This window comes from Temnothorax americanus, unplaced genomic scaffold, assembly GCF_048541705.1.
Source record: "Temnothorax americanus isolate GAGA-0224 unplaced genomic scaffold, ASM4854170v1 Scaffold132, whole genome shotgun sequence".
Classification (NCBI taxonomy): domain Eukaryota; kingdom Metazoa; phylum Arthropoda; class Insecta; order Hymenoptera; family Formicidae; genus Temnothorax; species Temnothorax americanus.
In genome coordinates this window covers 223,568-251,045 of record NW_027509267.1, presented here as the reverse complement: position 1 = coordinate 251,045, position 27,478 = coordinate 223,568, and the positions used below count along the sequence as shown (strand labels likewise).

At 34.8% G+C, this 27,478-nt stretch overlaps 2 protein-coding genes across 2 annotated transcripts; both read left to right on the top strand.

Annotated features, from left to right (window-relative positions):
- The first annotated feature begins 247 nt into the window (after positions 1-247).
- LOC143894223 (uncharacterized) lies at positions 248-2,279 on the top strand. The gene is made up of 5 exons (XM_077400368.1): positions 248-870; positions 941-1,012; positions 1,110-1,366; positions 1,466-1,587; positions 1,662-2,279. The coding sequence occupies exons 1-5, from the start codon at positions 765-767 to the stop codon at positions 1,837-1,839; spliced, it is 735 nt and encodes a 244-aa protein (XP_077256494.1). The 5' UTR covers positions 248-764; the 3' UTR covers positions 1,840-2,279.
- Positions 2,280-23,405: 21,126 nt separating this feature from the next.
- Positions 23,406-24,442, top strand: LOC143894222 (GTPase-activating protein and VPS9 domain-containing protein 1-like). The gene is made up of 3 exons (XM_077400366.1): positions 23,406-23,656; positions 23,737-24,123; positions 24,192-24,442. Exons 2-3 carry the CDS (start codon positions 23,788-23,790, stop codon positions 24,228-24,230), a joined length of 375 nt encoding a protein of 124 aa, XP_077256492.1. The 5' UTR covers positions 23,406-23,656; positions 23,737-23,787; the 3' UTR covers positions 24,231-24,442.
- The last annotated feature ends 3,036 nt before the right edge of the window (positions 24,443-27,478 follow it).

Below are 27,478 nucleotides of genomic sequence, written 5' to 3'. Positions count from 1 at the left end.
ATATATTATTCCAGTAAAAGGTAATTATTTCATATATTGCCTCAGACATCTCATACATATTTCAACGAGTAAATATTATGAGCAGTGTACATCACAGATAAAAAGTGATACGTATAGTTGCTATGTAATTAAATATATATATATATATATTTATATTACATTTATATTAAATATATATATATATTTATATATTTAATTACATAGCAACTATACGTATCACTTTTTATTTGTGATGTACACTGCTCATAATATTTACTCGTTGAAATCTGGTGTATGACATGTCTGTGACAATTATGTGAAATAATTACCTTTCTTATAACGTGATATAATAAATAGTATATATTGCATTTCAACGTTGCCGCAAGTTTGCAGCAAAGTTGCAAAAATCTTTCGAAACTTCTGTGCAATGTTTCAGTGTTTCAATGTAATGTCACTGCAATGTTTCTGAAATCTTACTGTGCTGTATGGGAGTATACATTGCAATGTTGCTGTAATATTTCAGTGCAATATTTCTGAGGGCGGACATTTCAACGTTGCCGCAAGCTTGCAGCAAAGTTGCAAAAATCTTTCGAAACTTCTGTGCAATGTTTCAATGTTTCAATGTAATGTCACTGCAATGTTTCTGAAATCTTACTGTGCTGTATGGGTATTATTATTATGCAAAGCGGATAATAAAAATTTAACAGGAAATTGAATATAACCAATAATTAACCGCAAACATTACTTAATAATTTGTATGTTTTCTTCTTACTAGAATAGCTTAAATGTTAAAAATTACTCGTATTTCATTTTTAGATTTAACTTTTGCTACGCGGTTGTTGCAGAATGCAAAGGACTCAACCCAACAAGTACATTGTACTTTGCCCCAAGGTATGAATGATCTTAATTGTGTTATAAATAGATAAGCAATATCAAATTTCATGTGACATAATGTTAATAGTTTTAGCAAGTACCAGTAACAGTCGTGAAAAACCAGCTGTCAGTCTTGATACAAATGTACAATGTGCAGAAGGTAATCCATTAACATAGAAATTTGCATAATATTTAAATATTCGCATATGTATATATTAAGCGAAGAAATATCTAATTCTTGTTTAATCACATTGCAGGTGCACATGCATGGACCAAACAGGAAACTTTATTATTATTAGAATTATATCGTGAACATCAAACAAATTTCGTTGGTGGAAAAGGTACTATAAAAAAACATTGGAATAATATTGCAAAACTTATGCAAGAGAAAGGACATGATGTAAACGGTTTTAAATGTTCAACAAAATTTCAATCTTTAAAACGTACATACAAATGTATTACGGATCATAACAAGAAAAGTGGCAATAATAGGAAAGATTGGGAATTTTTACAGGTTAGATTATTAAAATTTATTTGTTGGTTAAATTATATGTGCTTGTGCTTAATACGATAATATATGTTTAAAATAAGTTCAACGTTTTGGTATTTACAGATAATGCAAGAGATATTTGGTGATAAACCCTGGGTAAAACCTTTGGCAGTAGCAGGATCGCACTTGGATGAAACAGAAAGTGAAAGCGACGTAAAAGACAAAAAAAAATCTTCCAGAAAAAGGTAACATAATATATGTCTTATGGTGGATATAAAATAATTGTATATGTGCATAATTATATATATTGTATATTTATAATTTCAGTCACCAAGAAGGGAAAAGTCACTGCATTAATAAATGATTACATATCATTTAGCAAAGAAGAACGCGCTAAACGAAGAGAAACTCGTACAAAACAGCATGAAGAGAAACTGCTCGCCTTTAAAAGATTGGAAAATTTATTAGAGAGACTGGTGGAAAAAGAAAATAAGTAAGGAAATGTTAATCAGTATATACTTCACTTATATATATAACGAGGTAAAGACTCCAAGAAGTGAGCGAGAAACGTGTGGTGCGATAACGACAGCTCGGACGAGTTTAGGACGGCAGCTAAGACGGCAGCTAAGAGCGGATACTCCTGGATTTTCAGCCGACCAGAAGACAAAGGAAGTGCGCGATAAACAAGCAAGGTCTGCTGGCGAAAATAAGCAGCTCGGATGAGGAGTCGTATGTGAGAGACAGCAGCAGGAAAGGTAATAGCGATCACAAGTCGCGTAAGAAGAGGGAGTCGAAGGAGAAGAGGAAGGAGAGTTATCTCGAGAAGAAGCACGAGCAGATGATTGTCAAGGAACAGAAAGCGATCGAAGAGGAAATTCTGCGAAAGTATATACTGATTATCATTTAATATACTTTACTTATATATATAAGTAAAGTATATACTGATTAACATTTAATAAGAAAACAAAGAAAAAAAGAAAACAAGATCTCAACAGATCGCAGCGTGGTAACTGCTCTACCGAGTACAACACCCCGCCAGGTACCTAAGTCGTCTACAGACGATTCCGAGTCTTGACATCGAACTCGCGAAACTCATGTTCGACCGTTAGACGCCGTGCCGTCGTAAGCGGTGAGATCCCGACGACGGGCAGAGGCGCCGTACGGCAAACCGGGCTCGTGCGACGACCAAGTCTCCCGTTTAAGGGGGACCGGCCGCCTAGTAGTGTGTCACATTGTTTTGAGCCTTTCGACTCACGAGACTCCTAGAGATATCATATCAGAGAAAACAAGATATATACTATAGTTTATAAAAGATATGTGATATCAAGAGACACGGTAGTGTCTCGCGCCAAGTACACGCGGAGCGAGACCGACCGTGACTCTTTTACGCGACGCGACGGGTTGCGAGTACTCGAGATGTTGAGATCTCGATAACGAGTGAACGGATCAAGTTCTAAGTAGGCTTGATCGACAGCTTGGGGTCCAATTAGGGGAAGGGTTTCTCTCATAATATTCCGCTACGTGCCCTACGAGCGGAGATATTGCGACGCAAAGTCCAAATGTGAAAATTTATTTTTAAGATACTACTTCTAACGCCGACGTCTGATATGATGACGTCATAATCAGAAACGTCACTTTCACTTTTTCGACGCTGGCGGCGCAGGTATCGCCTGTTTCGATATCGCGCGCGTATTTCGAAATTAGGTCGATAGACTTATCAGTCAGGAGGAAGATATCTCGATAATTTAGGTAAATTAGGTATATATATAATATATATATTGAGTCAATTGCTTCATGTTTATCTGGAGAGATTTCGTATCCTTACATTATTATTACTACCGCTGCCGGAAAAGAAGGTTCTCTACGCTTGGCAGAAAGTGCCGCTAGGGAATTTTTAAGTCAATTCTTGTGAATCAAGCTTGAATTCGATGTCTAGGTATCCCGGGTTGCCGATGACGAGGTCCAGATAGTACGCTTCATAGTTTTCGGTGTCCAGGTGTAATAATACGTTGAATTCGATGTCTACGTGTCCCAGGTTGCCGATGACGAGGTCCATACAGTGCGCTCCGTAGTTTTCGGTGTCTACCTGTATTAATACCTTGAATTCGATGTCCACGTATCCCAGGTTGCCGATGACGAGATACAGATAGTGCGCTTCATAGTTTTCGGTGTCCAGGTGTAATCGTAAGTTGAATTCGATGTCTAGGTGTCCTAGGTTGCCGATGACGAGGTCCACATAGTGCGCTTCGTAGTTTCGGTGTCCAGGTGTAATAATACGTTGAATGCGATGTCTAGGTGTCCCAGGTTGCCGATGACGATGTCTAGATAGTGAGTTCCGTAGTTTTTGGTGTCTACGTGTATTAATACCTTGAATTCGATGTTTAGGTATCCCAGGTTACCGATGACGAGGTCCAGATATCGCGCTCCGTAGTTTTCGGTGTCTAGGTGTAATAATACCTCGAATTCGATGTTCACGTGTCCCAGGTTGCCGATGACGAGATCCAAATAGTGCGCTTCAGAGTTTTCGGTGTCCAGGTGTAATTGTACGTTGAATTCGATGTCTAGGTGTCCCAGGTTGCCGATGACAAGGTCCACATAGTGCGCTCCGTAGTTTTCGGTGTCTACGTGTATTAATACCTTGGATTCGATGTCTAGGTGTCCCAGGTTGCCGATGACGAGGTCCAGATATCGCGCTCCGTAGTTTTTGGTGTCTAGGTGTAATAATACCTCGAATTCGATGTTCACGTGTCCCAGGTTGCCGATGACGAGATCCAAATAGTGCGCTTCAGAGTTTTCGGTGTCCAGGTGTAATTGTACGTTGAATTCGATGTCTAGATGTCCCAGGTTGCCGATGACAAAGTCCACATAGTGCGCTCCGTAGTTTTCGGTGTCTACGTGTATTAATACCTTGGATTCAATGTATACGTATCCCAGGTTGCCGATGACGGAATCCAGATAGTGCGCTTCATAATTTTCGGTGTCTAGGTGTAATAATACCTCGAATTCGATGTTCACGTGTCCCAGGTTGCCGATGACGAGATCCAGATAATGCGCTTCATAGTTTTTGGTGTCCAGGTGTAATAATACCTCGAATTTGATGTCTACGTGTTCCGGGTTGCCGATGACGAGGTCCACATAGTGCGATTCATAGTTTTTGGTGTCTAGGTGTATTAATAATTTTAAATCTGAATGGGTGCGTTCAGCCGATACTCCGCTAGCCTAGCAATCGTGAGCAGTCGCTCGTTTTCGCTCGTTTTCTCTCCTTTTAATCCATTAGGTCAAAAGAGGAAACGAGCGAAAACGAGCGACTGCTCACAATTGCTAAGCTAGCGGAATATCGGCTAAACGCACTCAATGTAGGACACGTAGATATTGAATTCGAGGTATTAATACATGTAGACACCGAAAACTACGAAGCGCACTATGTAGACCTCGTCATCGGCAACCTGGGACACCTAGACATTGAATTCAAGCTTGATTCATAACAATCGACTTAAAATTTCCCTAGCGGCAGAATTAAAATTATGTCATGACATAATAAAAATCGCTAAATTAAAATTATGTCTAGACATAATAAAAATTGGATGAATTAAAATTATGTCTGACGTAAAAATAATTATCAAAAATATCGATACCTGAAGATATCGGTACATATACAGTTGCAAACAACATTCAGTAAATCACGCAAATAAAAATAAATAAAGAATTTTACAGTTAACGACTTATTAACATTAATCATGCTTTATTGCGATTATGTTTTATGTTGAAATTGAAAAATATATACAAAGTGTACAACTAAAAGGGTTACAGATTTTAAAAAAACTAAGCAAAATATTCAATTGTTGTTTTCTTTAGAAATAATAGTCCGTAACACTTTTAGCTTCATACCTTGTATTATATACTGTTTATAAGATTATAAGATATATTGTTTATAAGGTTAAGATGCGTAACACTACAAAAAGGCATGATATCCGTACAAAATTACCTTTTTAAAAAAAAGGTAAAAAAGAGCGCCAAGTACACGCATAGTAGTGTATATGTATTATGTTGTTACCCTGTTATGTTGTTACCTCGAAAAAAAACAAAGTTGTAGTATTATACCTCCAAATAGCTTTATCCTGTACATACTGTTTATAAAATGCGTAATATACTACAAAAAGGCGTGATATCCGCACAAAATTACCTTTTTAAAAAAAAGGTAAAAATAGGCGCCAAGTATACACGTATAGTAGTGTATATGTTGTTACCTAAAAAAAAAAAAAAAAGTGGTAGTATTATACCTCGAAAAAACCTAAGTAACAAGTGGTAGATCTTTATATCTCGAAAAATCTCGAAAAAATCTAAGCAGTAGTATATTTATTTCCGAAAAATGATAACCCAAGTGATACACGTCACAAAGTTATGTTACCTTATCAAAAAGAAGAGTCGCGCTTCAAGTGATCTATTACCATTACAAAAAAGAAATGATATCTCTTTAAATTAGAGCGCCAATTACAGAGAAAACATGTATATTGCCTCGAAAAATAATTGTTGCACTACTTTGAAAAATCTTTACATTGTGTCAATTAGAAAAGAATGTATGATAACAATTTTATAAGATTAAAAAATTTTATTTAAATTTAACAAGGGGATACAAGATATTTAGATACAAAGTTTACATGTGTATTTTTTAATGGCCACAAAGAATTACAGAGGTAACAGTACAAAATAAAAATATTTTATTAAAATACATAAATTTTTCTTGTAAAAAAACTTGGCGCTGCTAGACCTCGAAATTTTAAATAAATAAGGACAACAATAAATAATTCAGAGAAGAATGCGATGGGAGTAATATTAAATGATTATTATCAGCGTGGATGTGGGAGTGAGTGATATGGGTGTGCGTGACGACGCGGACGGCGGATAATGCGGCTTGTAATTAAGTATAGAATAAGTTTATTTATTTATTTAAAATTTCGAGGTCTAGCAGCGCCAAGTTGTTTTACAAGAAAAATTTATGTTTTTTAATAAAATATTTTTATTTGTACTGTTACCTCTGTAATTCTTTGTGGCCATTAAAAAATACACATGTAAACTTTGTATTTAAATATCTTGTATCCCCTTGTTAAATTTAAATAAAATTTTTTAATCTTATAAAATTGTTATCATACATTTTTTTCTAATTCACACAATGTAAAGATTTTTCAAAGTAGTGCAACAATTATTTTTTGAGGCAATATACATGTTCTCTCTGTAATTGGCGCTTTAATTTAAAGAGATATCATTTCTTTTTTGTAATTGTAATAGATCACTTGAAGCGCGACTCTTCTTTTTGATAAGGTAACATAATTTTGTGACGTGTATCACTTAGGTTATAATTTTTCGGTGATGTAATACGATACTGTGATATTAAGCAACATGTATGTGCAAATTATATTAGTTCCTTTTGTTTCTTTTTTTGTTTAGTATTGTTTCTTTTACTTTAATTTAAGATCATATGTCTTCATTACATTGTTTTGCAACTATAAATTATATAAAAAATATAGTGCAAACTTAAAATAATAATAATGATATTTATATTACAGTAATATTAATTAAATGTTTTTGTGTTTTAAGAAAATATTTACATTCAATGTATAATAAGCTTTAAAGATTTGTAAGATTTATTGAAAATAACCCCTGTGTTCAAATGCAATATACCAAACTTTATTTTAATTTTTATGATACACATGTATATATAACATAAATAAACTTATAAAACATTTCCCGATAAGAAGTACATAATTGCATTTCTTTTATCTATACCTTCTGTTTGTGTGTCTTGTAACGGTTCTGCTTGTGCACAATTCTGTTCATTAACAATTACAGGAATGTCTATCATATCGTTTTGTAACAAACATATGTTAAGCAAAATGCAACATGCAATTATGTATTTAGGTATTAAATCGGGTCTATACAGTGGAAGTGTATCCAAAATGCTTCGAAAACGATTTTTTAAAAGACCTATTGAACGTTCAACCATCATTTGAGCAGACGAGTGAAGTGTATTGAAAAGTATCTGACGTTCATATAGATGACCGTTATCTTTAAATGGTACCATGATGTATTTTGTGAGACAATAGGCTGCATCACCCAATATGTGGCTGTCGTGCGGAAAATTATCATCTGTACACATCGTTTCGAAATTTGACAAACGGAAAACACACATGTCATGTACAGAACCTACTTGTCCTGTATAGCAATGTATGAATTGTAGCCGTTCATTGCAAACAACTTTTTGAAATATATGCATATATATTATATATGTGTCTATATTCTTAAAGCACACAGCAAGTAAAAACTATCAATGTTATAATATACTATAAATAATATCACAAATCCTCCTACCTGTAACTGAATAGAGTGAAACCCTTTTCTATTTATATTTATATATATATATATATATATATATATATATATATTCTATTTATAGTTTTTAAACATGTTTTCCATTTTATACATTTATGTGTGTATTCTATGTATTGTGACGTTGCGGCCCGCCGCTTCGTGGCAGCGCCCCGCCGCCGTCACAAGGCGCGGAAATCTGCGCCCAGGGACGAGCCAGAGAGGCGACGACGAGATCTCCAGAGGCCAAAAAGTCGATATCGTTTCCGCGTTTTGACTATTCTTTTATTTTCATGTGTAATTGTAATGCGTACGGCGCCTCACCCACACCACGGCGAATCTTCGAGGGAGTACCGATAACGAGAGGGGTCCGGGAGGACCAAGGACCGAGGAGGGGTGGCGAAAGCGGAAGCTACATGGATCCCGGGCGGCGAGAGCGACACGGCAGGCGTGCGGCGAATGAGGCAGCGATGGACAAGGCCGCCGATAGCGGGGCCCCAGGCGCCTGGGGAAAAACCCGGCCTCAGCAATCTGCCTTCACGGAGTACCGGCCCGCGGGGTGACTGATCACCGCCCAGAGGTCAAACCGGAGGCACACCGGCTAGAACACAGTCCAGTCCGCTGTCCAGGGACAAATCGAAGGAGTCGCTACGCCGCCGAAGGACCGTTGCGCGCCCCCGAAGGATCCCCCTTACGTCGCTCCTGCGTTAGAATATCGCGCGAGCATGCAAGCTCGCTCTCGATTGGTTGGCACGCCCCTACGGAAGGGGGTGCCGCATCGATTCCGTTATCGAGCGAATCTAGCGAGACACTCTCTGGTCGTCCGTCGGCGTGTCCGAACGTTCTCTTAAACTACGCGATAGCCGCCCCGAGTCGGAAAAATCTGTTACGCTGCGACGATTCTCCGTACGAGGTGACGGCGAGAAGCCCTACGAGGAGACATCACATCGGTGAGGTTGCCCGCAGTAATTAATCGCAAAATGTAACGCCACGACGCCGCCCTCCGGTGCACGCTCTCGTCCGGGATAACGTTGTAATATCGCGACGCGTGCGGTCCCTTGAGACCGCGTATCGAATGGCGATCGACAGCGAGAGCGAAGGGCCTCGGGATGGTATCGTGGCCGCGGAATTGAAGTAAAGACGCGATTGCGAGCCTCTGGAGATCGCGATAGATTCGTGGCGAAATCTGTTACTGCGCGTCCGTTTCGCATAATGTCCGCGCTCGTGGTTGTGCCTCGCGCCTTCCGTATTCCCGGCGTATCAAATTACCAAACATCGCTCTTGCGGCGTTTCGCATGCGTCGGCACACCCTTCGCGTTAATCGGCCGTGTGATCGCGTGTTATTATTGCTCGCGGTAATCCCGCACATGTTCCTCGCGTTTCTTCCAGTATTTCGCGTTACGCCGATTGCCTCGGCGTCTCATTTTCGCGTTCGGAAATCACTGAGGACAGTATTGTCTTTGCCCGAATGACTGGCGCTACCTTTGGTCATTTCTCGCGTTAGATTAAGTCCGTATTTTCGCGTTTGTTATAGTATTCCGCGTCTCCTTGCGATCGCGCCGAAATTGATTTCGCGTTATTGTGTTGCGTTTGGTCCTCATTACTTTGGGACGTGGCTTACGCCACGATCCATACTTGCGTTAGGCTTAAGCTAATTGGAGACAGAATTCTCGCGCGACTCCCGGCGTTGCGTTCACGCACTCCGAGCGTGAGGTATCGTCCTGTCGCGACTTTTCCTGCGGGATCTTATTTTCTAATTCCGTGCTTATTTCGTGTTTACCGTCGATGTTCCATATTACTTGTAAGTTTTGTCATACTGTTCTGAGATAATCGCAGCGCCTTCTGAGCGTTACTATACGATAACGCAGTACCTCGTTTATTCTGGTGTCCGCGCTATTACTAATTCTTTTGTTTCATTTCTGACGCTCGCGCGACTGATGATATGATTTGTCTGACCGACCGAAGCCGACTCGGCTTTTATTGGTTCACGCGTGAAATTCTAACGAATAAATGTTATTTTGATTTGTTAATTGCTTGAATTCGTGGCCTTATTTATGGCGTGTCACCCCGCCGAATATCGCGCCGCACTTCATCACCCCCGCCCCAGCCCTTAGGTCGAGCTAGCCGATTCCTCGCACATCCGCACGTCTCGCTTTGCGTCTCGTGTTGGCTTTCATTCGCGATTTCGCGGACGCGCGTTGACGCGTCTGGCGCCCAACGGTAAATTCGTTTCGCGAAGTGTCGGAGGTGCGAGGGAATCGTCGGAGAGGCCCGTCATCCCGCTCTCCTTACTCCTTTTGATCCGGCACACGTCCCGGAGCGGTCCGGGAGTGAAAAAAAGTCGTGACAGTATATTAAATATAAAATATATTAAATATAAAATTTATGTAGTTTACTTACCGAAAATGTTTTTTAAATTCATCATCTGTAAAAGAATGAACTACGTCCATATAATTTTTGCAGCGCGGTATTGAACGCGATGGTGTTACACGTATCTTATTAAGACAAAATAATACACATTCGTCTTCCTCATCTGTAGAATCATCCGATTCAGATGAATCAAATAATTCAATGACTTTAATTAAAAATGTAGGTATTAGCGCCATTATTATGTTCTGGCAGTACTGCGATGTCGTTCCGTTATAAGGTGGTAAAAGCAATGTAAGCAATTACGGCACAGATTAATAGACAGATAGCCAATGGCCCCTCAAAAGTCGAGACCAGCACTTCCGTGCCTTGATTACCAACACACTTTGCCCCTTACCGACAGACTTTGCCCCTAGGTTTGAGTCCGGGCTAAATCCCATTACAAACTTTGCCCCTGGTGCGAGTCCGGACTAAATATACCCGATTTTACTTACAGACTTTGCTCCTGGTGCGAATCCGGACTAAATTTGCAGTGATGTCAGATTTCAGTACAGTGATGTCAGATGCTCGATGCTCGGTCAGCCGCGAGCCGGCGAGAATCGTGCTAGGCTTCTTTGCTCGGCGCTCGCGCTCGCGCGCGCGCGCATATATAGGTCTTGTCGTACTTATTAATTACTTGTGATACTTATTGATTATATATATATATATATATATATATATATATATAAAACAAAGTCGGGTTAGTTACAGCACTTATAACTCAAGAACGGCTGGACAGATTTTGAAAGTATTGTATATGAAGTAGGGGTAGAATTTTCCGGAATAGCAGAATAACTATTTAAAAAAACGTTTTTCACGTAAAAAAAAAATTATTTCTAGAAAGATATCCAAATACATAGAAAAAATACATACAGGGAGAGAGAGAGGGAGAGAGGGGTGAGGGGGAGGGGGAGGGGGAGGGGGTGAGGGGTGAGAGAGAGAGAGAGCGGGAAGGAGATTAGGCGGTACGAAGTTCGCCGGGTCAGCTAGTTGTATGTATTGTCTCGGCTTCATATACAGGGTGCCCCAGAATTGTTGGTACTTTTTCATATTTAGATAAAGCGAGCCAAACTGAGTCGAAAAGTCATGTACCATTTTGCAATTTTCGCAATAGTTGACGAGTTATTAATGATTAAAAATCGACGTATTAGCCCGCCCTCCGCCAAATCCAAGCGCGCGGCGAGATGCGGCCGCCCCGCGGTCGGCGCGCGGGCAGTTGTTTACTACAAGCGGCGATGATTACGCACGAGCGGCGCGTAACGCCGGGCCCCTGTTCTAAGCGATGATATAGTTTCTTGCCTTTTTTAAATAGAAATAAAATTTTCTAACAACATAGAAAATTTTTTTGTGCGTACGTATGTACATATGTGTGCACATGCATACACAAGAAAATATCAATTCTACTGCTTAAAAAAGCGATTACTCATTTACCTTTTTTTTTTAGTAAGTAACGGTTGTCTTTAAGCAAGAATAATATTTTCATGATAATAGTCTTAAAATGTACAAATTTTAGAAAGAGTCTTTATTATGTACTCGAAAGAAGAATTCATACTTCTTCAAAGAACATAATAAAATTTTATCAAAGAAAAGTCAAAATAATAAATAAAATAATATGAGGACCCTCGAGATTAAAATAGGGGAAAGCTATGAGGGTCAGACGCAGATCACAGTGCGTAATATCAGAAATAAGTGATTTATTCGTCGTTTTGATACATTACATCGATCCGTACGTTTCGGCTCAGTTTTGAGCCATCTTCAGCGGTAGTTACAGAAATTAAGTTACACGTTCTCCGTACCGTATGGTGAGTTTACTGATTCAAAGTATCAGAAACATAGACCAATTGATCCATATCTATAAATTTGTTCAATTAATGTTGAGATATTAAAAAGATCCCTTAGGAAACTCACCATTCGGTTTGAAAAACGTGGAATACAGAGTCATGTATACATAATGAATACTCTCTGCGAGAAGACTTGACGATCTTTATCGACACGACACATGCACAGCAATGATATGAAAGGTCTTGCAAGAAGAGGCATGTCGTAAGTCAACACACCGGCGAGGATTATAACAAAGCACGATTTGACACCGTCTCAAAATGACACGGATATTTTGCATCATGCATATGTCACGGTTTTGAGCAAATTGTAATCCATGCTCATGAACTTTGGTCGTTGGCAAATCGGAATTTTACTATTGGTACATGCAATATTGTGACGGTGTCAAATCGTGCTTTGTTATAATCCTCGCCGGTGTGTTGGCCTACGACATACCTCTTCTTGCAAGACCTTTCATATTATTGTGTGTCGTGTCGACAAGATCGTCAAGTCTTCTCGCAGAAAGTAGATATTCATTATGTACGCATGGCTCTGTATTCCATGTTTTTCAGACCGAATGGTGAGTTTCCTAAAAGATCTTTTTAATATCTCAACATTAATTAAACAAATTTACAGATATGGATCAATTGGTCTATGTTTCTGATACTTTGAATCAGTAAACTCACCATACGGTACGGAGAACGTGTAACTTAACTTCTGTAACTACTGCTGAAGATGGCTCAAAGCTGAGCCGAAACGTACGGATCGATGTAATGTATCAAAACGACGAATAAATCAGTTATTTCTGATATTACGCACTGTGATCTGCGTCTGACCCTCATAGCCTTGACTTCTCCTATCAAAATAATTAGCAAATTGAATTTTTGTTTTAATTTTGTATTCTTAACTGAAGAACTGAATAATTAGAATGTAAAATATTATTTATTTTAAGTAATATTATCAAGAAAACATTTTCTGTAAAGATCATCGTTACTTAAAAGAAGAGAAAACTGAGTAATTGGTTTTCTTAACACTATTATAGAATGATATTTTTTTACGTGTGCGTATACGGCACGCCATTTTACTATTTAATATCATCTAAAAAATTCTATCAAATTAAATCGATACTTAAAGAAAAGAAATTATTATTATGTCTAGACATACTTATAATTTATCGGATTATTATTAAGCTATAATTGAAAATGCAGAATTACAATTATATGTTTAGACAAAATATTAATTCTGAATTTATTTTACGTTATAACATAAAAAATTTTCGGGAATTAAAATTATGTATATAATTGTAATTCCCGAATTTTACTTATGTGCGCAATTTTAATCCTTGAATTTCTATTATGTACACACAATCGTAATTCTGGAATTACTTTTTTTCTTTTGGTAAGTAACGGGGTTCTTTAAGAAAGAATATTTTCTTGATAATAATCTTAAAATGTATTCATCACAAATTTTAGAAAAAGTTTTTATCATGTACTGGAAAAAAGAATTTATACTCCTTCAAAAAACATTATACTATTTTATCAAAGAAAAGTCAAAGTAATAAGCAAATCAAATTTTTGTTTTAATTTTATATTTTTAATTGAATAGTTAAACAATTAGAATTTAGAATATTATTTGTTTTAAGTAAAAAGAGTGATGAGTGTATTTTAAGATTATTATAAAAATGAAATATTCTTCGCGAAGATGACCGTTAAAAGAAGGGAAATGGAGTAATTGGTTTTCTTAGCACTGGAATGATATTTTTTGCGTGTGAATTGTGCATGAATAGCAATCGCGATATAAGATCGCGAGCCAAAAAATAATTTTTTTTTTGTGGCAAGAAAATGATAGAACGCTATCATTTCCACACCTCCTTGCGGTAGAAAACATGGCGCATTTTTTTTTAAGTAGTGTCCCCAGTAGGTCTAATCCACTTTGCATTAAAATATTTTTATATTTTAATGCAAAAACTGTTTGAAGTGCTCAAAAAATATCATTTCAGTGCTAAGAAAACCAATTACTCCATTTCCTTTTTTTTAACGGTCATCTTCGCAAAGAATATTTCATTTTTATAATAATCTTAAAATACATTCATCACTTTCTTTACTTAAAACAAATAATATTCTAAATTCTAATTGTTTAACTATTCAATTAAAAATATAAAATTAAAACAAAAATTTGATTTGCTTATTACTTTGACTTTTCTTTGATAAAATAGTATAATGTTTTTTGAAGGAGTATAAATTCTTTTTTCCAGTACATGATAAAGACTTTTTCTAAAATTTGTGATGAATACATTTTAAGATTATTATCAAGAAAATATTCTTTCTTAAAGAACCCCGTTACTTACCAAAAGAAAAAAAGTAATTCCAGAATTACGATTGTGTGTACATAATAGAAATTCAAGGATTAAAATTGCGCACATAAGTAAAATTCGGGAATTACAATTATGTACATAATTTTAATTCTCGAAAATTTTTTATGTTATAACGTAAAATAAATTCAGAATTAATATTTTGTCTAGACATAATTGTAATTCTGCATTTTCAATTATAGCTTAATAATAATTCGATAAATTATAAGTACGTCTAGACATAATAATAATTTCTTTTCTTTAAGTATCGATTTAATTTGATAGAATTTTTATGATGATATTAAATAGTAAAATGGCGTGCCGTATACGCACACGTAAAAAAATATCATTCTATAATAGTGTTAAGAAAACCAATTACTCAGTTTTCTCTTCTTTTAAGTAACGATGATCTTTACAGAAAATGTTTTCTTGATAATATTACTGAAAATAAATAATATTATAATTCTAATTATTCAGTTCTTCAGTTAAGAATACAAAATTAAAACAAAAATTCAATTTGCTAATTATTTTGATAGGAGAAGTCAAGGCTATGAGGGTCAGACGCAGATCACAGTGCGTAATATCAGAAACAGTACAAAATTACCTTTTTCAAAAAAGGTAAAAAAAAGGGCGCCAAGTACACGCGTGGTTGTTACCTCGAAAAAAAACCCAAGTGGTAGTATCATTAATTTTATTCAAAAATAAATAAAATCTATTCTAACCTAGGTGGTAGTTGCTTTAATTTTTTTAAACAAAATTATTAAATTACAAAATTATTACTTTATTTAATCCAAGTGATATCTACTTCGAAAAAGCCTAAATAACAAGTAGTATCTATTTAAAAAAAAAAAAAATGTGAAATCTTTTAATACTGCGCCAATTACAAAGAGAATATATACCTAAAAAAAAACCAAGTGGTATGTATCTTTGTATTCCTGAGAGTCTTTCTATCAACCCAAGTGGTAATATAATAGTTTTAATTCTCCTTGATAAAATTATAATATTACAAAGAATTAATTTAATCACAAAGAATTAAAGAGGTAACATTATAAAATAAAAATATTTAATTAAAATAAAATAAATAAATTTTTCTTGTAAAAAACTTGGCGCTGCTTTGTCCAAGGTGAACCTAGACAAACTTGCATAGGTGCATATAAGCATATGCATAAAGAGATGGATTGGTCTATATCCTTTTGCACATATACATATAAACCAATTAATTTCTTATGAATATCGGCGTCCCAATGTAATAAGGAAAACTGTCGAATCCACGGTTTTACCACGATTCCAGTCGAACGGATAAAGATTTTGGCAAATTCTAAGAATATTTCTTCTCCTTAGGCTTCTCTCTATCGATTATACCTAAAAAAATTAAAAATAAAAATAAAATTAACAAAATGGCGTCCAAAAAACAAAAAATTTGTAAAAATTCGAGTTATTTGTTATTATAAAATTGTAGCAATATTTTTTTTCAATCTGATTTTAGGTATAATTCATGCGTCATAGTGTTTTACAATTCCTGTATAAATTTCAAGTTGATATCTCTATCGGTTCTCGAGATATCGTGGTAAAATCATCAAAAAATGTAGTTTCGAGAAAATCGCATTCAAAGTTTTGGTACAATATTTATGTTAGAACGGTCGTACTCACGCGGTTCAAAAATTTCCTCTTCGATGCAGTGAATGGCCCCGGATTATCGTCCAATTTCTCGTAATTTTTATTCACAAAATTAAATTTTCGAAGGTATCGCAAAACAACAAAATAAAATTTTCCAAGATATTGCAGAACTTAATACTTAAAAAATAATTGTGTACAGCAGGGTTGGGTACGTCCCTTCAAAACACCATCTGTAAGGTTTGGGTACGTTTCGTGCTTTACAGAGACTTTTTCAATCAATCAAATAAATCCCTCTAATTAACTGTAATACATCATAATAATCCCGTTACATAAAAAATCCGTCGAGAAATGAAATAAATTAAAAGGAAGTTTAACATCATAAGATTAACATTAATAAATAATTATAGCATTTTTATTATGGAATTTATCCTCTCTATTGATTTAAATCATAGCGGTCGTTTTTACTTTCTTAATATTAATCATTATAGTGTATACAAATTACATGGAGTTATTAAGAAGCCACATCAAGTTGAAAGCTCAAAAAACCGATTAACAAATATTCGAAATGTATGCGTCATCAAACTATAAATTTAATTAGATAGTTGTTAACAATTAAAACTTTAAAAATAATTATTCGTTTATTGACGAGAAAAATCGTGCTAGAAGGCTGTGAAGCGAACGGCCTTAATCATTGCGTATCAAAAAATTAATAAATAAATTAATTAATTTCAACACTATGCAGCTAGCACTAAATTCGGATCGTGATATTTTCTTAAAGTATACAATGCCTCAGGATTATTTTGGGATCAAAAACACGCAAGCACTTGATTTTTTGACGATTCTATAACGGATCACAGAGCGCTGCGCGCGCGCTCCATGAGTTAATTAATTAATTTCAACGCGATGCAGCTAGCACTAAATGTGGATCTTGATATTTTTTTAAAGTACAATGTCTCAGGATTATTTTGGGATCATAATCACGCGAGCACCTAATTCTTTGACGATGCATAGCGTTGAAATTAATTAGTTTATCCGCGAAACGCGCGCGCCGCGCCCTAAAGTTCGTTACTGCATCGTCAACGAATTAGCTGTTTGCGTGTTTTTGGTCCCAAAATAATCCTGAGGCATTGTACTTTAAGAAAATATCACGATTTGAATTTAGTGCTAGCTGCATAGCGTTGAAATTAATTTATTAACTTATGAAGCGCGCGCGCAGCGTTCTATAATTCTTTGCAGAATCGTCAAAGAATTAGGTGCTTGCGTGATTATGCTCTCAAAATTATCCCGAGACATTGTACTTTAAGAAAATATCACGATTTGAATTTAGTGCTAGCTGCATAGCGTTGAAATTAATTTATTAACTTATGTAGCGCGCGCGCAGCGCTCTGTGATTCGTTATAGAATCGTCAAAGAATTAGCTGCTTCCGTGTTTGTGGTCCCAAAATAATCCTGAGGGATTGTACTTTAAGAAAATATCACGATTTGAATTTAGTGCTCGCTGCATAGCGTTGAAATTAAATAATTTATCCATGGAGCGCGGCGCGCTTCGAATCATGATATTTTCTTAAAGTACAATCTCTCAGGATTATTTCGGCACCATAATCACGCAAGCATTTAATTTTTTGACGATTTTGTAACGAATTACAGAGCGCTGTGCGCGCACTCCATTGATTAATTAATTAATTTCAACGCTATGCAGTTAGCACTAAATTCAAATCGTGATATTCTTTTAAAATACACAATGTCTGAGAATTATTTTAATACTATAATCATGCGAGCAACTAATTCGTAGACGATCAGGTGACGGAACTTATAGTATTCAGCGCCAATGGCTGGTCTAAGTTAATTATCGTAATTGTTTTTTACTGTTAGAGCAATAAACTCAGATTTGGGAATATTTTGATAATATATATGTTTTCGATCATTTTAGTAACGAATACATTCATGCAGCAAGTTTTTTAAGTGTTTGTGTCGACCGCGACGGTACTGTGTTCAATATATAGTAGTATATTTAAATAGATGTTATAATCTGTCAATATTTTATCGTTATTTTAGAGCACTTAAGGGGGTAGGGTCAAGTAAATGGCCGTTTTTTTCCAAATTTTTTTTAAACAGATGGAAAGATTTATTAAATCGGAACAAAGTACATCATAATATTCATGATTTAAGGTATATTATAAATTTTTTGTTATGTCGAATCAAAATGGCGGCGCTGCAGCTGCTTAAAGTCGGCTCCTTGGATTTGCGTCGTGCAACTCAGGTGCTCTAATTAACTGAAATAAATAACCAAAGTTTTTTTGTTAAAATGCGTTCATATGCTTTGCATGAATCTGAATTTAAAAAAAAATCAAAAATTAAAAATTCAGGACCATTTTGAAAAAAACAATACCTTTAACTTTTTCATCAAAATGATACTAAATTTTTAATTTTTGATTTCTTTTTAATTGAGGTTCATGCAAAGCATATGAACGCATTTTAACAAAAAACTTTGGTTTTTTTATTTCAGTTAATTAGAGCGACCTGAGCGTTGCACAGCGCAAATCCGAGAAGAGCAGCCGCTGCGCCGCCATTTTGAAATTTTTTAATATAAAAAATTTTTATAATATATTTTTAATAAATCTTTCCATCTGTTAAAAAAAAATCGTGAAAAAGACGGCTGCGTTTACTTGACCCTCCCCCCTTAAGTAGCACTTAATTAGTACTAAATTATAGTGTACTTGTTTTTTATGTAGGACCATTTTCTGATATAGGGGGTTCAGTTTAATGGCAAACTAGACCCCCCATTTTTTACGCGATTTTCTGCTAAACGGTTCGAGTACCAAAATTCGGACTAGGGCACTTAAATAGCACCTAAATAGCACTAAATTTTGCTTCCTCATAGAGGAAGCTTTGTAATGGTGAAACAATTTTTTTTCGAGATTTTGATGGAAATAGGTTTAGAATGTTCTAAAATGTCAAAAAATCATATTAGTAAAAAATGTCCGGAAGTATGTATGTATGTGTGTGTGTGTGTACGGATTTTTGTACACGCATCTACTTCTACAATTTTTTAGATACCAGTTTGAATTTTTGCACACAAATAGAGTATCATAGAAAGTATGTCCTCCTCAAATTTTATTGAAATCGGTCTACCGGTATAGATTTCATGCAGATTTTCCTTTTTTTGAAAAATGTGTTTTACGCTGCCGCTTTCTCAATATTTGAGATAGCGATTTATTTTTAATTTTATTATATTTTCCAGTTTTTTTTCTACCCCTATATATTTCATATATAATTCATCAAAATTTGATTGATCAGATCTCGTATTACACACATTTGAAATTTCGAAGAATTCGTACATACATAGAAGCTTTATAAAACTTGATCTGATCAACCAAATTTTAACCAATTATATATGAAATAGGGGTAGAAAAGACTGGAAAATATAATAGAATTAAAAATAAATCGTTATCTCACAAATATTTATGATATCGGGCTGATTTTTTTTATCGATAAAGTATTGTTTTAGTTTTTAAGTGGACAAGTATTTTTAGTATTTTTTAGTGAATGTATATAATTATTTACGCAGTCCCCAAAAGAGTTAAGTGTGAAATCAGAACCTTTGCTAACAAAGCTTCCTCTATGAGGAAGCCATAACAAATAAATACCGATAATTATACCTCGAATAAAATAAAAACTTGCACACTTAGGAACTATGAGGAAGCAATGTGCAAGTTTCTACTTGCACAATTAAAAACTACGAGGAAACAACGTGCAAGTTTCTACTTGTTTTACCTAGTGTGAACTTGATTTGCGCTGGTGGAGGGTCCAGCTTAATAGAGGTCCATTTCTGCGCTCGCCGCAGTGACTACTGTCAAAATGCATTCTGCGCTTAGCGCTGTTTATAATGTGCAAATAAAATATACGCTCGCTCATCTATCTGAATTAGTGTCATCTTGTGCACTGTGTTCATACAAGAATTCGTACAAATGGAGTAAATTGCTACTTATATGTGCACATGGGTGCATTTATATCTTACCGTTTAGAGTAGGTACAAAATATCTATATATTCTTTAATGGGTAGATATATGATTGCAACCCATCTGTAATACAGCAGCGTGTTTATAATCCAGTAAGTAAATTAATAGTTAATTGTTGCCAATTTGGCATTAAACTCACTCACTTACAAAGAACTTTGCCCAGCATTTTTATAAAGGTTTTGGCCCCTCGCGTCTAGTAACGAGACTTAAAATGAAAGGTTATTGTTAGAGGATCAAAATATTTCTGTATAAACATAATCCTTTATTGTAAGTTAATACCGTTCAGAGATACACTCTTTGAAAAATTAGAAAAATGTACAAAATGGCTTTGTTTTATTCGATTTTTCGACGTCCTAGGCATCTGCCTGTGATTACGGATAATAAACTATTTTAACATATCAATTAAAGTACTTTATACAAATAAATTTGTACTACTGATCCAGCTAATTGCAAGTTTCTGGATGTGAGTCAGGGATATTCAAAATAATTGATTGTATCCATTACCACCATCTATTACCACGGAGAAATGTCCTGGATGCCGAGAAATCGAATGAAAGAATGCTATATAGTATATTTTTCTAATGTTTCAGAAAGTGTATATATCATCTCTAAACAATGTCGACTTAAAGGATTATGTCTGTAAAATATTCTGATCTAACAATAATTTTTTATTTTAGCAAAGTCTCGTTGTTAGACGCGAGGGTTCTAAAATAGACAGGGTTCTTTGTGACAAATCCAATTATCAAGTGAAACGTGATATAAAATAATGTAAAATCTCATAAAATGAGAGAATGTAAATGTAATGTTTTATTATAAAATAACAATAAATACTTTAAAATTAAAAAAATTTCCTACACTCATCTTCCCGATAAATCATGTAAAGGTCATCACCTGCGATAATGTTTAAAACTTCCAAAGAACTTTGTTCCCAATTGCAAATAACACTTAATATAATACTAAAAAACAACATACATATGTTTAACGCATTACATTTGTTTTGCTTTTTTACTTAACTTTTGCATATACTTACAATAATAGATTAGGCAATAAAAATAATCAATAACTCAATAACATAAATGTTTTGTCGTTTATAGATCTTCACAAGTTCGAATTCCATTTCAACGATGACAAAATCTTTTCTTGTTTATATTTTTTATTGTTTCTATCGTATATCGACTGATATCTTTTGGGAGATCGTATCTCAAAAACTATCACTGTACAGGATTCGTAAATTTTTGTTTTGTTGATAAGCAACAAACAAGATAGTTTGCTTTACTGTTCAAAAGTATAGTGATTTGGAATTAAAATACAGCTTTATTGTTTAATTTGATATTATTCGTGGGAAACAAACGCAAAAACGCAATTTTTATAAATACGACGCACTTTAAAATTGTAATCAAATGAACAAGATACGACATATTTATTTTTAAATAACATTTATTATTGTCATTTAAAAATAAATATGTCGTATCTTGTTCATTTGATTATAATTTTGAAGTGCAAAGTCGTATCTACAAATACGAGAAAATACGAGAAAATTTCGACAACTATAATTTATTTTTGGTAATCTATTTCAAGATAGGATGTAGACACTTAGCTTCGAGGTTGCCTGACTGAGCGTTTAAGCAGAAAAACCGGAAATTGTGTAAAATTGATCTCGAATTGTGTAAGATACGACTCAAAAGATATCAGTCGATATGTGGAAAATATATATTTCTTGATTAAATTAATAAATTAAAATTTGAAAAATTAATAATAAAATAAAAATTAATTTTATAAACTGAAATTAAAAATATTAGATATTAATTAAAATTTAAATAAAAATAAAAATTATAATCAATAATTTTATAAACTACTAACGGGTTACCCGGGCTTCGCCCGGAAGTCGTTTTTCTTCAAACGACTTTATTTGTGTTTCAATATCCTTAATCGAAAAAAATTCCTTTATCAGTTCGGATACCGATTCCCAAAAAGATCGGTAACGAAAAACTATACACTCTATAGCACTCCTCGGAAAATTCTACCCCTATTTTATATACTTTTGGTAAAAATTTGGTCGAATAGTTTAAGAGTGTATAAAGAACAGACATACATATAAACATTCTATTTTATATATATATAGATAAATTAAAAATATTTTCGTAACATTCTTTGCAGTGTGTGTGGAGATGGGTATAATATCGGTATTGTTAAATTGATTAGCAATTTAATTATGTGATTGTACGTTTCTCAGTTTCAGACTGCGTTTCAAGATTGAAAGTACGGCGCGTGTAGTTGACGAAGCAAAAGAATATACTTTTAAAATTCACACAAAAAATATAGGTGAACAAAGTTCAAGTTGACCGTATTTGGCAGTTTATACATATATAACTTGATGAAAATATTAATTTTATAAAATTACCAGAGAAATTACATAAAAGTTCATTTAAAATTTTAATTGATATACAAACAAAACTTTCCTACACGGTATAAATAATAAATATATATAATTAATTGAATAAGTTTATTAAAGGAGCATCGCATGAAGCGGACCAGGAGGAGGGGACGAAGGGAAGACACTAGAAGTGTGGGGAGGGGGGGTAATAGTAGTGGTGTAAGGTCGCCCAAAGGTCAGGTTTCGAATAGAATTAAAATATGTAAAGGGTTGGGCACGTCCCTGTAAAACGCCATGTAAAAGGTATCAGATAATGACTGAATGTGTATAATTATAATTGTAAAGGTTTTTGGGAACGTTTTCCTGAAAAAAACGCCTTTCCAACCGCGGGAGGGGAGAGAAATAAAGATTGAATTGAATTGAAATTGAATATTATAAAGAAGCATCGCGAATTAAAATATATATTAGCTTTATTTGTTCTTAAAAGAAATTTCTTATGTCATTTATGATTAAAAACATATAATTGATGCACGATTATTATTAACACCGAGATTAACACTGAACCTATTGCGTCAAAAAGTTGCAACTATATACATATACTATTCAGAATTTGTAAATTATTTTTTAATTATATATTCGAAATTAAAGATTTTTTTTAAATAACCGCAATATTAATCAGATGGCAAAGTTAATTAAAAATAGCGGATATTAAAAATAAAAATGATGGAATTTTTACATCCGTATCTTACACAATTCGAGATCGATTTTATCAATGATACTTTTGACATCCAGCCGCTATATGGCTCCGACATTTTGAATTTATCAACTGAATTTAACATCAGATTAATATTTAACAACCTGAAAAACTCTTAAGTTTGAATAACAAAAAAAATTTCATAGTTTCTTAATATAATGGTCTATGTAAGTCGCAACTTTGATGCAATAGACTCTATGTTAATCATCAATATCTTTTTAACTACAATTGACATAACAAATTTCTTTTAAAGGCTGAAAGTCCTAACAAAATTTTGATTACAATAATATAACTTCTCTAACACGTTATGCGGAGTTAAATATCATCTTTGTATGTAACGTATAAGTAAATGTAAGATGTTTAAATGTAAGATGTTAACCGTTTAATAATAATATTTTTCAGATTATGCGTGCGAGTTAAGTGCGATCGGGATGCTATCAATAATCATCTTGTATCCGTTTGTGTGAGGGTATTTTTGGAAAAAAGAAGGCTTTTCTCCTGCGTTTCTACGAAAAGTTTAAAAAAATTACGTTAGCAGACGAGAAACAGGATCTCGTGGATAATTTTCTAGGGAAGGTCCACGTGGAAATGGATAACGATCCGATCTGGCAATGTACATGAATATAATTATTTATCTCGCAATTGATCTTAACGGAGTGCTCAGAGACGTCTGAACTTATTTCTTACTTTCAGCGGCGAGCGTCAACCAGTTAGATTTGGCGAGTCGTGGTGGAAAGAACCGTCATGGCACGGGTATACCACAATGCGCTCTATCTAAATGAAGATGGAGATGTATATAGGGACCAGCTTTTTCACGGTCACATCAAAAAGTTGGCAAAGGTCGTAACTCATCCAAATCACAAGGACCTACACATTTTAAAAGTTCATCATTACGAATGCCACTGGTCATGGGCGCAGGCTGAATTGGCTGTGATATCGGCGTATAAGACTCCTAGGGATAAGTTGCAGTGTGTATTTTGTTGCGCGACTACCATCATGAATCTCCTCTCCATGGCGTCGGAAAGAGGCATACCTGCTGCCGACGATCTGACTCCCGTGCTGGTCTATGTCATAATCAAGGTATGCGATTGAAAAGAGAATTGTGATTTTAGCAAGAAGAGTGATTGTTAACGTGTGCTTAATTTCAGACTAATCCGCCGTCGTTGTATCGACTGATCAATATGTAGACACCTTTTACGGGAATCGATTGGAGGGAGAGGAACAACATTGGTGGACGCAGTTCTGCGCCGCGATCGAGTTAAGACAATGGATTAACAGTTTCTCAAGAGTATCACGATAAATAAGATTAGATTCGATGCTGGTGATAATGTAGAAATGTATCATAATCATAATTTGACGATTTCATAAAGAAGAAGACCAATATCTTTGTGTAAAGCTAGCTAAACAGTTTTATGCTTTCAGTATCTTAATTTAAATTCTTATATAGCCTCTTAAATAGTCTAACTGTTAGTTCTTTCGCACGTTATTATATAACATTAGCAAAGACTGAATCAGATTATACGTAAAGTGTGGCTTTATCTTTATTTGTAACTCTATTGTACAATTTCACAGGACATCAAAAAAAAAGAAACGTTTAGATATTCTATAATTTATGTGTAAACAATAAAGAACTTATAGAGATTGATAACTATTTTAGCAGGATAAACTGTGTTGGCGTACTCTTTCTACATGCGTACCTTCCCCAAGAGCCGAGACTCAAACCAGATCCGTGAAAAATATTGCCACTTTCGTGGAGTTTTTGTACAGTTTTACTCTAGGAATATCGCGAGAAAAAGAAAGACTTTGGAGATTTTTATCTGAATCGATCGACATAAAGAGAGAGCATAGTAAAGAAACTAGCTTTCGAGAATTTGAACGCATAATACTTTGTTATAATACTATGAGCGAATTAGTTTACGTCACTCTGTCAAGTTTTAATATTAAATTACTAATAATATATCGATATCGGTAGTTTAATAATAATAATACATTAAAAAGCGCTCAATTTAAAAGTAGGGCAATCCTAATAAACGACTAAAAAAAATTCAAGGTGGAACGCAATGGACAATTCGGTTTCTCTGACATGCTAACTTAAATGGCAAGAAGTACTTCTCAGCGGTAATGACATTTAAGTCTCTTTTAATTGGGTTGTGGCAGGGCGTTTGAGATAACCTGCTCTTCACCCTGCACAGCTGGTACATCTTTACAAACTTAATTAGCAACTATCGCTTATAGCTACAGACTTATTAGCCTGTATATTTATTTATTTCAGTATAAAATAATTTTTAAAACGTTCATATTAATTCTGATTGCAGACGGACCTTCGGGAACACTAGCGCCTTCTTCTTTTACCATGAATAACTAAAAATCTATATTTCGGCTAATTACCGAGTTTATAAATATTTAATTAAAATTATCTGGGTGACTCACAAACCTTTTTAATCACATTTCATATCTCTTCATACAAAATACAAACGATTCCGTATAAAAACTTTTATTAATTTATCTATTTCGGCTAAATGCATGGTGTAAAAATAATTAATTAATTACAATTAAACGAATGACTCACAAACCTTTTCAATTGCACTTCAAAAGTCTTCATACGAAATACAAACGATTTCATATATTAGATTATTTCCCGGACATTCATTTCCGGTCAAATACATACGAATTGGTCTCGTCTCAACCCGGACCTTTGGCTATCTGTCTATTAATCTGTGTCCAGACTCTTATTATAGGGACTTTATCGTAAACACGTGTGTTCCTATCCTAGTTTATTTTTCGTCACAATCTGCGCAGGTCTTAATTTTCGGCCATATTTGATTTATATGTGTATGAGTAGTGTCTGTATATGTAGAGCGAAGTAGTGTGTGACGAAGTTAGGTTCCCGGGTGTTTACATTAGTTTTAATTTGTGATTCAGTGTTTAGAAGTGAAATTTTAAACAAATTTAGTGACAATGCCGCTGTGTGCCATGAAAGGGTGCACAAACCGTTCTGGAAAAGAGAACTACCGATTTTTTCTTTTCCAAAAAAAAGGGAGCTCTGCGAAAAGTGGATAATGGCGTGTAGAAGAAGAATAGGGGAAATTAAGGAGAAAAATGGTGTGTACACTAGCCTGGTTTACACCGATTTCTTGAATTTTGCCCAATTGCAGTAAAAAATTCAGGAATTTTTTTTTCGTCGCCAAAAATTGAAAAAAAAATGCTCCGTCAGATGAAAGCCAATACAATGATTACAATGTAGATAATGAGCATATTTTTTATTTTTGTTTCAGACGACTGGTTTTCGCGAAATCATGTACACCATCCGAAAATCATAGGGAAGCGCGAAGCGGCTTAACTCGACGAGTTTTATATTTTTTGGGCAACAAAATTTTGACACGTTCTTCAATGTGTATAGTAGATAATAAAAAAAAATTACTGGTGTTTCATAAATATTTTGTTAGAAATTAATTTTTGAAAATTATCCTGAAACACAGTGGTCTAACCCCTTAATTTTTCCAAATTTAATGTTTTTGATACAATATTAAAATATGTGATAAATACAGCCTCCTGGTGAAAATTTTGTAGTACTATTCTAACAAATATTATGAAATATTTTTATAACAAATATTATTGACATTAATTTAATAATAAAATATTATTTATTTTTATATCTAATGTTTTTAAATTAAAATTAAAATTAATGTCATTAATGTTTGTTGTAAACATGCAAGTGACATTGACTCTTCTTTTATGAATAGAGGTCTTGTAGTTATTAAATTTAGATTTGACGGATGGCGTTACCGGCCGTCAACAAAGCGGTAAGAACTCGAACGAAGCAAGATACAAGTGTCACTATTGTAAGAAGAAGGGCCACAAGGCCGCGGACTGCTTCAAGAAGAAAAGGGAAGCCCAAAGTGCGAATACCGCGAGTGACGTTTTTTACGCGAACAAAATCTCTAATGTCTCCGCGAGTGGATCGTCATTATGTGACGAGTCAAAGGTGGTGTCTCGACAGCGGATGCACGTCGCATCTCTGTAAGGACGCCAAGTTATTCGCAAGAACGTACAAAGCTGAGAATGGTATAAAGTTAGCAAATCAGGCAACCTCGTGCGCGACGGCCAAGGGTGACGTGAACGTGACAGTCTCGAACGGTAAACGGAACAGGGAGGTTACGCTCGCGAACGCGCTATACGTACCGGACCTTCGAACGAACCTATTATCGATCGCGAAAATAGTCGATAAAAATCATATAAAGTCCTGTTTACCGAAAAACACGCATACGTGAAAGACGCTAACGGTGTTGTGAAAATGGTGGCTGATCGTAAGGGTGATCTGTTTTTCTTACGTAAGGGACATGACACGGCATGCATAGCTACAAGTACCTCGAATAGCGCGATCGAATGGCATCGCCGGCTTGGCTATTTGAATTGGAAAAGGTCAACGACGTGC